Consider the following 12922-nt stretch of genomic DNA (forward strand, 5'->3'; position numbering starts at 1 on the left):
CGGTCGGCCACACCGAAGCGCGTTCGTCGCTCGCTCCTCCTGGTCCGAAGCGACGGTGAGCTCGATGCGGGGTCAGGAGACGATGCCGAGTGCATACAGCTGTCTCCTGATCGCATCAAATCGAGCGCTCTTGCGCTCGTCGGTAGAGCGGGAGCCGAGGAACGAGGAGAGGGAGGAGGCGAGCTGATGAGGGAACGAGCCACGAGTTGGCGCTGGGCTGGGGTTGATATGTCCCGCGCGCGTCCTGCTGATACATCTCAGGAGCAGGCTCGCCGCGTCGCAGAGCCCGCAGTAAGAGTGCCGTCGCAAGAGAGAGGTGCGAGAGCGCGAGCGAGAGCATGCCGGCGCGCGCCCGCTCGGCCGGACCGCGTGCCCGGCTTGAGGGTCTGCGCCTTCTCGAGTCGAGACTGAGCAGCTGCTGGAGTGCGAGAGAGCTGGTACAGCGACGACGAACCTGCCGGACGTGCGCAGGCGAAGCTTTCCGAAGCACTCTGCGACCAATCAGTGAGCGCCGAGTGGAAGCCGCGGTCCGCAGGATCCAAAGTCGGATCTGGCTCCCGCTCAAGCCGCCATCGATTTTGGCTCCGCAAGTTGGTCGGGCTGTTCGCAAGTGGGGCTGGTTGCGCGTGCGTTACACAGAGCAGCGCCTGCGCTCTCCCGTGCTGCCTCGAGAGGTGCGCGGATGCAAGGACACGGCGGGCTCGAGTGTATGCGCTCGACCGGGTCACGCGTGAAGTTGCGCCCGACCTCCTCCGGCGAGCTGGACGACGACGACCTGTTCCGACTTCGTCCTCCTCTCTCTCCTCTCCACCACTCTTTGCCTTGCTTCGAGCTCGCTACCTTCAAGCTCTTCATCCTTGTGAGCACCTTCTCAACCCCTGCCATACCCCGCAAGCTCGCGCGAGCCGCCGCTGACCCTCCCCCCCTTCGACTCGCCGGTCCAGCTTCACCTTCGTCTCGCACCCGCCTAGACACCACCGTCCACCATGCCTCACCGCACTGCCACCCCTGATCGTCACGGCGAGGAGCCGACCGTCGACCCGTGCGTCCCTCTCTCTCTCTCCCTTCCTCTCCTCGAGTCGGCCTCGCCCGACTCGCGCCCGTCTCCCTCTCGCCCTCCTTTCTTCAGTTGGGCGCCCGCCCCTGGCTCTCTGGCTCTGAAGGAGCTCGGAGAACTGGGCCGCATCCTCTCGGGACGAGTCGTCGTCGAGAACTGAGCCGACCGCGGGTCGGCGAGGTTGCCGGGTCACCTGCCGCGCCGCTCCTCGAGGGCCTGCGAGGCTCGCCGCGCACCCTGCGCCGCCTGTCTGGCACCATTGGGCCTCTACAGCACCCTCTCCTCCCCTCCTGCCGCCTCACTTGTCGAGGGCGACGGCCGGCGGCGGCATGTGGGGAGACGCTCGCCTGGGCCGGTCGACCCGGCATCAACACGCAGCGCCCTGCAGCCTCGAGGACGCAGAGCTGACTTTCGCACCGACGTCTACAGGTCGCAGCACCCGACGTACGGCCTTCTCGGCAAGGACCTGACCATGTTCTCCGAGGCCGGCTTCGACATGGACAAGATCCACCTCAAGCGCAACGCGCCCGTCGCCCAGCTGTACGAGGACGCCATCAAGTACGAGGGCGCCGTCATTGCCGCCTCGGGCGCGCTCATCAACTTCTCGGGCAAGAAGACGGGCCGCTCGCCCAAGGACAAGCGCATCGTCTACGAGGAGACGAGCAAGGACGACGTGTGGTGGGGCGCGATCAACATCCAGATGGACGAGCACACGTTTGAGATCAACCGCGAGCGCGCCATCGACTACCTCAACACGCGCGACAACGTCTACGTCTTTGACGGCTTTGCCGGCGTGCGTCCTCCTCTCTCTCCCTCCCCCTCTTTCTGTCCAGTCACTGACTCTCGCACTCTCTCACAGTGGGACCCCAAGTACCGCATCAAGGTCCGCGTCATTGCGTCGCGCGCCTACCACGCCCTGTTCATGCACAACATGCTCATCCGCCCGACGGCCAAGGAGCTCGAGGACTTTGGCACGCCCGACTTTACCATCTACAACGCGGGCCAGTTCCCGGCCAACCGGTTCACGGCGGGCATGACGTCGCAGACGTCGGTCGAGGTCAACTTCAAGCGCCGCGAGATGGTCATTCTTGGCACCGAGTACGCGGGCGAGATGAAGAAGGGCATCTTTTCGGTCATGCACTACCTCCAGCCGGTCAAGTTCGGCAACCTGTCGCTCCACTCGTCGGCCAACCAGGGCCCGGACGGCGACGTGTCGCTCTTCTTCGGCCTGTCGGGCACGGGCAAGACGACCCTGTCGGCCGACCCCTCGCGCGCCCTCATCGGCGACGACGAGCACGTGTGGTCCGACTCGGGCGTCTTCAACATCGAGGGTGGCTGGTGCGTCGCTTGTTCTCTCTCCCTCTCCTGCACGGCGTCGTCGAGACTAACCTCGTCGCCTCCTCGTCCTCCCCCTGTAGCTACGCCAAGTGCGTCGGCCTCGACGCCGAGAAGGAGCCGGCAATCTTCAGCGCCATCCGCTTCGGCTCGATCCTCGAGAACGTCACGTACGACTACCAGACGCGCGAGCCCAACTACGAGGACACGGGCATCACCGAGAACACGCGCTGCGCGTACCCGATCGAGGTCCGTCTCTCTCCCTCTCCCCCTCCTCTCCCCTCTCATGAGCCTTCACTGACACGCCGCCACCCTCACGCAGTACATCGAGAACGCCATGATCCCCTGCATGTCCTCGGCGCAGCCGTGCGTCGCCGTCGTCCTCCTCTCCTCCTCGACCGACCTTTTTCCCTGACCTCGGGCCTCTTCTCCTCGCTCCTCGTCCACAGGAAGAACGTCATCTATCTCTGCTGTGACGCCTTCGGGGTGTTGCCGCCTGTGTCGCTCCTCGACGCCAACCAGGCGCAGTACTGGTTCCTCTCGGGCTACACGTCCAAGACGCCGGGTACCGAGGACGGCATCGCCGAGCCCACCCCGACTTTCTCGTGCGTCCTCGCACTTCTCTCTGCGACCCTTGACGACGAGGCGAGCGAGATCCTGACCCACCTCATCGCGGTTCCGCAGCACCTGCTTCGGCGCGCCGTTCATCGTCCTCCACCCGTCTCGTTACGCCGCGATGCTGGGCAAGAAGATGTCGGAGCAGAACACCAAGTGCTGGCTCGTCAACACGGGCTGGGTGGGCGGCGCGTTCGGCGTCGGCAAGCGCTGCCCGCTCAAGTACACGCGCAAGATCATCGACGCCATCCACGACGGCAGCCTCGCCAACGCCGAGTACAAGACCAACCCGGTGTTCAACCTCGCCATGCCGACCAAGATCGAGGGCATCCCCTCGTGCGTCTCGCTCTCCCTTTCGAGCTCGAGAGAGCCAGCGGCGAGTGCGCGTCGGCGGGCTCTCGCCGGCTCGTTCCCGTCGTCCTTCGATTAGGACGGCCTCACTGACTCTCTTTCCCTTCTCATCTCTGCAGGGAGCTGCTCGACCCGGAGCAGGCATGGAGCGACAAGGCGGGCTACAAGGCCCAGGTCACGAAGCTTGCTGTGCGTCGACGTCCTCCCTGTTCCCCTTCCTCGCACCCTCGACAGCCTCACTGACTCGTCGTCTCGTGCGCAAACAGGACATGTTCACCAAGGCGTTCGAGCGCTACGCCAACGAGTGCGCGCCGGAAGTTGTCGCCGCCGGTCCCCGGGTCTGAGCGTCGCCCTCTCCCACCCTCTCCCTCGCATTGTCGCTCCCCCTCTTTGCCTCCCCGTCTGTCTGTTCCCCCGCATGGACCCTCCTCGGTGTGTGACTAGCCGCCCTTTGCCGTACCACCATGCCCCTGTCTCGAAACACAGCCGTGTTCGTTTTGCCCTTTTTGCGCGCTCTCCTTTCTTCGAGAGTAGCGTCGCCGAGAGCTGCAACGACGAGAGGGGCTCTCTTCTCCTTTCTTTTCTCTCTTGTGCTCGAGAGAGAGCGAGAGCGAGAGACAGGCGGCAAAGAGTGATAATGCAGGCGGGCGCGCACGGCGACCTTCTCAAGTCGCGCTCCCTCGCTACGGGTGCAGCTTGAACTTGATCGGCCCCGCCGAGTCGTACCCTCGGAGCTCAAAGTCGCTCGCCTCGAGTCCGTCGACCCCTTCTCGCGCCTCGAGCTCCTCCCTCGTCCTCGCGAGCCCGAGTGCGACGTCGGCCGAGCGCTCGAAGACGACGCAGGAGAGGCGAGGCGGCGACTCTGCGGTCGTCGATGATGTCGCGGCAGCGTCGACAGTGCGAGTCGACATGGCGGTCCAAGAGGGCAAGAAAGGCGAGGCGTGAGAGAGCTAGCGCGAGGAGGACGAGGTTCCGAACGGACCCGGCCACGTCGACGTCGCCAAGGTCGGCCGTGGCTCTCTGAGGCATGGCGTTCGACCTGCGCTAGAACGAAGGACAGCTGCAGCTATCTAGGAGAGCGCGACGCTCCTGGAAGCCGCCTCGAGGCGCTCTCGGCCGTCCAGAGCAAGAATCGCCAAGTCGCTCTCGCCGAGTCGCTCGCGCCGGCGCGAGCGCGCATGTCCTGGACGCACGAGACGCACATCATGTTGCACACAAGTATACAGACGCTCTGCGCGGCGAGGAAAGGAGTCAATGCGCTGCTCCAGGGCGACGTCGGGGCCGCGGTACGGCGAGGATGAAAGGGGAGCGGGCGCACCTGGTTGCTCATCGCGCCCACCGCTCCGACCTCGTCCAGTCTCACACGCTCATCTTCATCGCGATCGTGCCGTGGCTGTTGTCCTTGTAGCTCGGGTCGATGACAAAGTCGGCGAGCTCGAACCCGTCGATGCCGCCGACCTCGTCCTTGGTCCTCGCCCAGCTGAACCCGGGGAACGCGAACGGCGTGCGCGCGAGCTGCTTCTCGAGCGGCTCGACGTGGTCGAGGTAGACGTGGGCGTCGCCGAGCTGCAGGATGAACTCGTGCGGGACCGTGTCGGTGACGAGGGCGATCATGTGGGTGAGGAGGGCGTACGACGCGATGTTGAACGGGACGCCGAGGCCGAGGTCGGCCGAGCGTTGGTACATGAGGCACGACAGGCGGGGCTTGGTCGAGGGAGGCGAGGACGGTGGCGGCAGGTTGACGTAGAACTGGCAGAACATGTGACAGGGCGGGAGCGCCATCTTGGCGAGGTCTGTGCGTGCGAGAGCTCGTCAGGTTCGACCCGCACAGAGAGAGAGAGAGAGAGAGAGAGAGAGAGAGAGAGAGAGAGAGAGAGAGAGAGAGAGAAGGGAGGAGAGGGCGCACCTGCCGGGTTCCACGCGCTGAGGATGATGCGGCGGTCGGTCGGGTTGTTCTTGATCTTGTCGATGACCTCGGCGAGCTGGTCGACGCCCTGGCCCGTGTAGTCGTCATTGCACGTCTTGTACTCGGCGCCAAAGTGTCGCCACTGGAAGCTGTGCGAGGAGCGTTCTGCGAAGTCAGCTCGGCTGGCCAGGCGGCGAGCGCGAGAGGGACGAGGGAAGAGAGCGGTCCGACGCACCCGTAGACGGGACCCAGGTCGCCCTCCTCGCGGTGCCCGAGCCCTCGCGAGTCGAGAAACTCGCGGCTGCCGTTGCCGTCCCAGATCTTGACGCCCTTGTTGGCGAGCACCTTCGAGTCGGTCGAGCCGTTGACGAACCAGATGAGCTCCTCGATGATGCCGCGCGAGAAGACGCGCTTGGTCGTCAAGAGGGGCAGGACGAGCTCGGGGTCGGCGGTGGTGCTGGTCGAGGGCTTGGACAGGGAGAAGCGGAGCTGAGGCGGGGCGAAGAGGCTGAGGGTGCCGGTGCCGGTGCGGTCGGCCCTGCGCTCGCCGCGTTCGATGATCGAGCGCACGAGGTCGAGGTATTGGTCCTCCTCCGGGTTGATGCGCGACTGGACCGTCATTGTGTCGAGAGGCACGAGGGTCGGCTCGAGGTGGTGGAGATGAAGAGGGAGGGCGGTGTGTGGAGGGTCGGGAGAGTCGGGCGCGGGCCAAGGGCGTGTATTGCGGGCGTGCGAGGCCCTGCGGTGCTGCTGTAGGCGAGCTGGGGGCGAGAGGCGAGGTGTAGCGAGCAGTAGAGCTTCGCGCCGTGGACGCGTCGCCGCGAGCATCGCCTCGCTGGCCAGTTTCGCCTTTTCTTCCTCGGCGGGACTCTCTCAAGCAGCGCCAGAGGGCTCGGCAACACGGTCTCGAATGCGCGCAGAGCCCAACCCGTCTACCGCACGACCAAGAGCATCTCGACCTCCTCCTTCCTCCTCCTGAGCAGCGTCTCCCTCCCCTGGTAACCCTCGTCCGGGTCCATGACGGCGTCCCACAGCTCGGCGTACGCCTTGCTGACGCGCGCGAGCGCCTCAGCGTGAATCGCCGTCGCGATGTGCGGCGGGAGGAGCGACAGGCGGGGCGAGGTGAGCGGGTCGAGCGTCGACAGGAACGACGAGAAGGTCTGCTGAAAGGCGAGGAGGGACGAGACCGAGGCGGCGGGGAGGGTCGATAGAGGAGTCTGTGGGAGAGAGAAGGATGAGGACGGCGTCTGGTGGGCTCGAGGAGGAGGAGGAAGAGGAAGAGGAAGGTCGGCAGAGCACGCACAAGAGGCCGGCCCTTGGTCCGCAACGCGAGGAGGATCGGCTCGAGGCCGCACTCGGCGACGAGGTGACCGTACTGTCGCACACGAAAGGACGAGTCAATACTGGATGTGGCGAGGGAAAGAGAGGTACGAGGGGGACGCACGTGCTTGGTCGTCAACAGCTCGACGTGCTCGCCCTCATCCCTCTGCACCGTCTCTCGCCGCTCCTGCGCGAACGCGAACGGCTCCAACGCGCTCAGGACCGCCTCGTCGACGTTGACCCAGAACACGCTCCGGTCCCACTCGGCGGCGCGCATCTCGGCCATGCGCGCGCACATGTCGAGCGCCGGGTCGAGCGCGGCATCGAGGACGGGGCGGAACTCGACCTCGCGCGAGGAAGGTGGAGGCGTGGCCGAATCGGCGTCGAGGAGGGACGAGGCGTAGACGGTCATGATCTCGCGCAGGGTCGAGAGGACGTCGCGCAGCTGGGTCGGGGCCGACAGGGCGGCGGCAGGAGGCTGCAGAGGGACGAGAGGAGCGAGGTCAGGTCTCGCTCGGGTCCAGGCGGGAAGGAGAGGGCAGAGGACGCGAGGGCGCACCTGGATGAAGCGGAGCAAGCTCCGGCCCTGGGCGTAGAGCGTCTCGAAGAAGACCTCGTAGGCGTGCTGCATGATCTCGCCGAGCACGGTGCTCATGAGGGCGTCCTCGCCGACGGTGCGTTCCATCGTCACCTTGTAGAAGTGGATGAGCGTCGAGATCTGGTACGCCATGATGGGCGACTCCTGCGACTTGATCGTCTGCTGGACGCGGATCTGCGGGCGTCAAGGCGACGTCGAGTCAGGAACACGGTCACGATGAACACGATCTCGACCAAGAGGAGAGCGGCGACGCACCTTGAGCGGCCTCCCACAGCCCTCGAGGTCGCGGTCGAGCAGCTTCTTGACCCGGTCCCGATCGCTCACGACGCCGCCGACGATGCCGTCAACGCCCGTCCTGACGCGCTTGTGCCGGCTGAGCGCGTGCACCTCGCCGACCCTCCTCCTCTGGCTCTCGTCGTCGCTCCTCGTCCCAAACAGGCTCTCGAGGAACTCGCGCTCGCCGGCCATGGCCTGGTGGAGCCACGCGAGCATGTCGCCGATGTACCGGATCGGGTCGTGCGCGTGCAGCTCGATCGGGCGCGGCAGGCCATTGGGCCCACCTCGGGTGAGCGCGTCGAGGAACAGGTTCAGGATCGAGGTTGAGCGGGTCGTGCCGAGGATCGAGAGCACCTCCCTGCAGGCGCGAGAGAGTCGGCTCGGGGACGAGGAGAGGGCGAGGAAGATGATGAGAGAGGTTGACGCACGAGAGCTGCTCGGGGCGGGATTTGAGCCGAGCGACGGCCTCGCGCACGGTCGCCGACACCTCGAGGACGTCCTTGGCGAACCCGCGCGCCTCGAACGTGAGCCACTTGTGCAACTTGGCGTAGCCGGCCTCGAGGTGCTGGGACGTGTACTCCATGATGTCGAGCCTGTGTGCCGCGGCGCCTCGTGAGCCTCGCCGACCTCGTCCACGGCAAGGGGGAGGGGAAAAGCGTGACGCACCCAGCTTGCGTTCCCTCGCCGGCCTCGCCGCTGAGCAGAGCCCTGCAGTCTGCGCGTATCCGCTCCGTCTTGTCCATGGCGGCGAAGAGCTCGGGCCCGACAGGCACGTCGCGCGAGGTGAGGGCGCGAAGCTCCGACTCGGTGAGGGTGAAGCGGGCGAGGAAGACGTGGATGAGCGACTGCTGGACGGTCGTCGTTGCGCTGCGTGGCGAGGGAGAGACATGAGTATCAGGACGAGTGAGGGACGGGAGGAACGTGAGGGACGCACCGCTGCTGGCGCAGACCCTCGGCGTGCTCGAGGAGGTAGCGAGTGCCCTGGTTGGCCTTGTCGAGCTCGGTCTGGACCTCGTCGCAGCAGACGTGCATGGCATCGAGATGCGACTGGAGCATGCTGAGCTTCTGCGCGGTGGGTACGAGCGAGCGAGTGAGCCACGAAGGGGAAGCCGGGTCGAGGAGGAGGAGGGCGAGGGAGAGGGGACGCACGTCGTTGACCTCGGAAAAGGCGTCGAGGAACTCTCTGCTGCCCTCGGTCATCTTGCCGTCGACCTCCTTGCGCAGCCCGCCGCGCTTGAGGGCCGAGCGAATCCCCCTCTGCACCCCCACCTGGCTCCTGCCGGCGCGCTCATCGCCCTGGGCGTCGGTGCGCTCTGCGCGCTCGAGCTCGCCGAGGGTGTCGAGTGCTGCGCGGGTGCCGGCGTCTTCAAAGTTGGCCGAGAGGAGGCGGGTGACCTTGCGGTGGAGCGGGGTGGTCGAGGGAGGTGCAGAGGTGCCGGACGGCGACGAGTAGGACAGGGGCGAGCTGCGGCGGGGTGCAAGGCTTGGCCTGGTCGCTGCTGTGCTCATCTTGCGCGCTGGCAAGCGACGAGCCGGTTGAGAGGGCGCGGAGAGGCACGTCGTCGGCAGCGAGTTCACTCTCGCCTCGACAGCTACCCGCCGCTCCTCTCTGCAGGCCAGTGCGCTCACTGAGACCACCAGCGTACACCATGTTACCCACTGGGCGCGTCGGCGGCGCGCCTCGAGGCCTTCATCACCTCCCTCCTGCACCTTCCCCCCGCCCTCATCAGTTCGACGACCTCTCGACTTCTACGCGGCCTCGTGTGCGGATTGCGCAGCTCGCACAGGACAAAGGGTGGTCCTGCTGCTCGCTCGGCTTGCGGCTGTCCCGCGCACGGCGCCAGGGACCGCACGCTCGACTTGCCCTCGTCCTCGCGGTTGCCTCCTCGCGCCGACGACGACTCGCGCGCTTGCCGCTTCCAGCTAGAGCGCTGTGGCTCCGAGGAGCGACGCCTTTGTGCGTGACGCAAACCTTGGGTGACGCCCCGCTGCCGGTCGCCCGGGCGAGCGCGCACCGCTTGTTTCCCCTGATCTGCTTCGGCTCTTCGTTTCTCTCTCCTTGCTCGACGCGAGGCGACAAAGCGACACTCTGCGACTCGACCATATGGCTCGGGTCCCTCTTCTCGCGCCGTCACCGGTGCGCAATGAGCTCAAAAGCCGACTGAGCGGTGCGTCCTTCTCCTCCTCCTTCTCCTCCTCCTCCCACGCACGCCTCCCTCCCTCGTTCTCCTTCCCCCTTCCACCCGTCCTCCCGCCAGCATGCACGTCCTTGCCACCCTCTCTACCCTCCTCGCGACCTTCACCCTTGCCCAGGCGGTCCCCTTCGACCGCGCCGCCATCGTCGCCGCCAACCAGGCCCGCCAGTCCGCCTACGTCGCCTCCTCGCGCGCCTCGGTCGCGTCGGTCGCGTCGGTCGCCTCGGTCGCGTCGGTCGCCTCTGCCGAGGCCGCCTGGCACTCGAGCATCTCGAGCATGCGCAACGCCGTCGTCGCGTCGAACCAGGCCAAGCAGTCGACGTACGTGAGCTCGTCGAGGGCCGCCGCCGCCGCCGCCGCCGCCGCCACAGCCTCGGCCGCCCCGACGCCGAGCGGGTTCGTCACGGTGCCGGCGAGCCAGCGCCCGACAGCGACCGCCGCTCCCTCGGCCCCGGCCTCGTCGTCGGCCGCGCCGCCGCTCGACCCGCCGCCGGTGCTCTCTTGCGCGCCCGACGACACCTTGTGCTTGGCCATGATCGGGGGCGCGAACGCCTTCGTCAGGCTGAAGGAGCTAGAGAGCCAGTACGAGGCAACGTGCACCGGCGGCAAGGCGGACTATTGCACGGGCCCGCACGCCCAGCCGACGGCGGCATCGTCGTCGCGTTCGTAGACGCCGACCACGCACACTTCGATCGGGCCTTGCACATGGGCGCGATGAGCATCTCGGAGCGGCGGGTGCGCGAGAGGGAGGGGGGTCCGAGTGCAACACGTCGTTCTCTTCGTCCTTCTCAAGCCAGAGCTTCCCTTTCGCGACGAGATGAGCCGAGTCGAGCGAGAGCGACGAGTCGAGAGCGACAGCTGCGCCGAGTGGGAGGATCTCTCCTTTCGCTCCTGCTCTCCCTTCATGTGCGACTCTCTGCTCACGAGGACGCCGACGGAAGGAGAGCGAGAGGACCGGGCAAAAAGGCTTTACAGACGTGTAGAGGAGGGAGGGGGCATCAAAAGCTAGAGAGGGAGGGTGGGAGAGACTGCCAAGTGGAGCGAGCCTCGAGAGAAGGGACGCCGCATCGAGCGGTGAGGGAGGGAGGGAGGGGGAGGACGGGCGCAAAGATCGTGCGGGGCATAAAGAGTGTCCTTGTTCGTGCTGGGGGTTGGAGAAGGAAGGTGCAGGTGCAAGCGCTTAGGCGAGCATGGCGACGCCGAGGGCGGCAACACCGGCGAAGCCCGAGAGGGCGAGGGTCGACGCGCCCGAGTTGCCGGTGGCGGCAGCGCCGGCGGCCGAGGTGGCCGACGAGGCACCGGCAGCGACCGACGAGGCGGCGGAGCCAGCAGCCGAGGTGGCCGACGAGGCGCGGCCGCCAGCCGACGAGGTGCTGTTGAGAAAAGGGACGAAGAGGTCAATCAGGCGCGGCGAGGGCAGGGCGCGAGAGGGAAAGGGGTGGGACGTACGCCGAGGAAGCAGCCGCCGCAGCCGACGAGGCGGCACCGGTAGCCGAGCTCATGGCGGACCTGTAGGAGGGAAGGAGAGTGAGCGTGAGGGCTGCGAGGAGAAGAGGCGGAACGAGGACGCACGAGGCAGCGGTCGAGGCGCCCGCCGAGCCCGAAGCCGACTGGCCGATGCACGAGGTCGACGAACCCTCGGTGACAGCGCGCTGCGCGAGGGGCAAAGGGCATGTCAGGATGGCCTGCTCCGGAGAGAGCGAGTCGCAGACGACGCACCTCAGCCGAGTAGACGGTAGCACCGGTGCTGTCGGTGAGGCCGAGGGTGACCTGCACAAGGAGGGGAGAGAGTGAGCGAGTCAATCTCGAGAGAGTGCGACCAAGAGCGAGAGGAGGACGCACCGACTGGCCGGCGGGGACATTGACGGTCCAGGTGTACGAGTTGGTCGAGACCGACGACTGGAGCGTCTCGATAAGCTGCACGAGGTCCCGAGATCAGTCAATGCGGCACTCGCATGCGCGACATGAAGGATGAGGGAGCGCACAGCGGTGGTCGAGCCGCCCTCGTAGACGCTGCGGGGTCGTGCAATCGCGTCAGTCGTCGGCGCGTGGGCAGTCGAGGAGGAGAAAGAGGAGCGCACCGAACGAAGTACGGGGCCGTGCCGCCGGTCCAGGCTGTGCGAGAGGAGGGGGAGGGAGGGCAGAGCGGGTCAATCGCGAGTCCGAGGGAGGAGGGGCGCCGGAAAGTCCGCGGCGACGCCGGCCGCACGCGCCTCGCGGGTGATCGAGACGACGTGCAGCAGGCGCAGCAAAGAGATCGCGAGGACGCACTGAGGGCAGCCGGCTCGCAGGTGAAGAGCTGGTCCGGGGTGTTGATCGTGGCCGACTGGCCGGTGACGAGGCTCGCGAGGGCGACGGCCGAGGCGGTGAAGGCGGCGGTGGTGAACTTCATCTGTGCGCGGTCGAATGACGCGTCGTCGGGTGCGGAAAGGACCGAGGGGCGAGTGATGGAGAGAGGCGCGTTTTGTGTTGGCCGAGGGAGGAGGGGGAATCGGACGCGCGAGAAAAAGGTGGACGCGACGGCGACACGGCGTTGTGGCGAGTCGGTTCGAGGGCGAAAGCGTGTCGATTGTCGAGGGGAAGGGGTCGGGAGAGGCGCAGGGAGGGCAGGCGAGAGTCAGTGTGTGCTGCGAGAAGAGGAGAGGGGGGCCTTGGTGCCGAGGGCTGGGACGCGTCCCTCGGCGATGCGCTCGACGGCGACAGGGCGCGCGAGGGAGGCCGCAGAGAGAGCGGGACGCACGGTGTGTGAAAGTAGACGAGTCGGGGAGAAGAAGAAGGCGAGAAGAGAGTGGTGGTGAGGGAGAGGGAGGGGGGAGAGAGGAGAGAAGAGGGCGAGCGAGCGAGCGAGCACACGGGCGTGGCGTCTCTTCCGATTTGCCCCAAAGCTCCGGGGCCGCCAATCCTCCTCCACATTCCACCTCGTCGCGCTCAGTACTGCGCGCCTCTGTGCCCGTCGAGAGCCTCGAGAGCGACCGAGAGCAGCGTTGACTGCACAGCCGCCGCGACGGTCGCCTTGTGCGCCCGTGCGAGGACCGAGCGGCGCGTCGTCGCGCGCTCGCATCGACGCTCCGTGGCGGCAGGATCGACTCGGGCGAGCAAGCTCAAACAGCGCACGTCCAGCAGGGACGAGGAACAAAATAGCGACGAGCGGGAAGAGCCTCGTCGACGCTCGGCGGACCGTCGCCTCGAGCGGACGACGAGCCTGTGAACGGAGGCTCGTGCGCCGTCTTCTCGCGACGGCGGTGTCGCCGTCTCGCGTCTTTTCTCCG

The 12922-nt window shown here is 66.8% G+C and overlaps 5 protein-coding genes across 5 annotated transcripts; 2 read left to right on the forward strand and 3 right to left on the reverse strand.

Moving 5' to 3' along the window:
* Positions 1 to 819: 819 nt before the first annotated feature.
* Positions 820 to 3863, forward strand: RHOBADRAFT_65406 (uncharacterized protein). Its single transcript, XM_018418701.1, has 10 exons — positions 820 to 859; positions 945 to 1042; positions 1487 to 1850; positions 1917 to 2395; positions 2476 to 2641; positions 2715 to 2758; positions 2842 to 2997; positions 3077 to 3343; positions 3478 to 3547; positions 3625 to 3863. Exons 2-10 carry the CDS (start codon positions 987 to 989, stop codon positions 3700 to 3702), a joined length of 1680 nt encoding a protein of 559 aa, XP_018269281.1. The 5' UTR covers positions 820 to 859; positions 945 to 986; the 3' UTR covers positions 3703 to 3863.
* Positions 3864 to 4543: 680 nt separating this feature from the next.
* Positions 4544 to 5885, reverse strand: RHOBADRAFT_38427 (uncharacterized protein; the record flags this gene model as incomplete). The annotated part of the gene is made up of 4 exons (XM_018413523.1): positions 4544 to 4589; positions 4677 to 5151; positions 5265 to 5413; positions 5500 to 5885. 3 exons carry the CDS (start codon positions 5883 to 5885, stop codon positions 4718 to 4720), a joined length of 969 nt encoding a protein of 322 aa, XP_018269282.1. The 3' UTR covers positions 4544 to 4589; positions 4677 to 4717.
* Positions 5886 to 6567: 682 nt separating this feature from the next.
* RHOBADRAFT_38431 (uncharacterized protein) lies at positions 6568 to 8523 on the reverse strand (the record flags this gene model as incomplete). The annotated part of the gene is made up of 7 exons (XM_018413524.1): positions 8393 to 8523; positions 8125 to 8325; positions 7887 to 8051; positions 7438 to 7816; positions 7144 to 7356; positions 6709 to 7062; positions 6568 to 6639 (listed from the first exon to the last, which is right to left on the reverse strand). Coding segments are annotated over exons 1-7 (1506 nt in total), but the record flags the coding sequence as incomplete, so codon positions are not given.
* A 1194-nt stretch (positions 8524 to 9717) lies between these two features.
* On the forward strand, positions 9718 to 10323 carry RHOBADRAFT_45803 (uncharacterized protein; the record flags this gene model as incomplete). Its single annotated transcript, XM_018414672.1, has 1 exon — positions 9718 to 10323. The coding sequence occupies one exon, from the start codon at positions 9718 to 9720 to the stop codon at positions 10321 to 10323; it is 606 nt and encodes a 201-aa protein (XP_018269284.1).
* Positions 10324 to 10594: 271 nt separating this feature from the next.
* RHOBADRAFT_65407 (uncharacterized protein) lies at positions 10595 to 12442 on the reverse strand. The gene is made up of 9 exons (XM_018418702.1): positions 12394 to 12442; positions 11925 to 12045; positions 11735 to 11768; positions 11639 to 11666; positions 11496 to 11570; positions 11373 to 11423; positions 11226 to 11305; positions 11103 to 11162; positions 10595 to 11026 (listed from the first exon to the last, which is right to left on the reverse strand). The coding sequence occupies exons 2-9, from the start codon at positions 12043 to 12045 to the stop codon at positions 10834 to 10836; spliced, it is 642 nt and encodes a 213-aa protein (XP_018269285.1). The 5' UTR covers positions 12394 to 12442; the 3' UTR covers positions 10595 to 10833.
* Between the last annotated feature and the right edge of the window lie 480 nt (positions 12443 to 12922).

Source organism: Rhodotorula graminis (genome assembly GCF_001329695.1).
Source record: "Rhodotorula graminis WP1 unplaced genomic scaffold RHOBAscaffold_11, whole genome shotgun sequence".
In the NCBI taxonomy this organism is placed as follows: Eukaryota; Fungi; Basidiomycota; class Microbotryomycetes; order Sporidiobolales; family Sporidiobolaceae; genus Rhodotorula; species Rhodotorula graminis.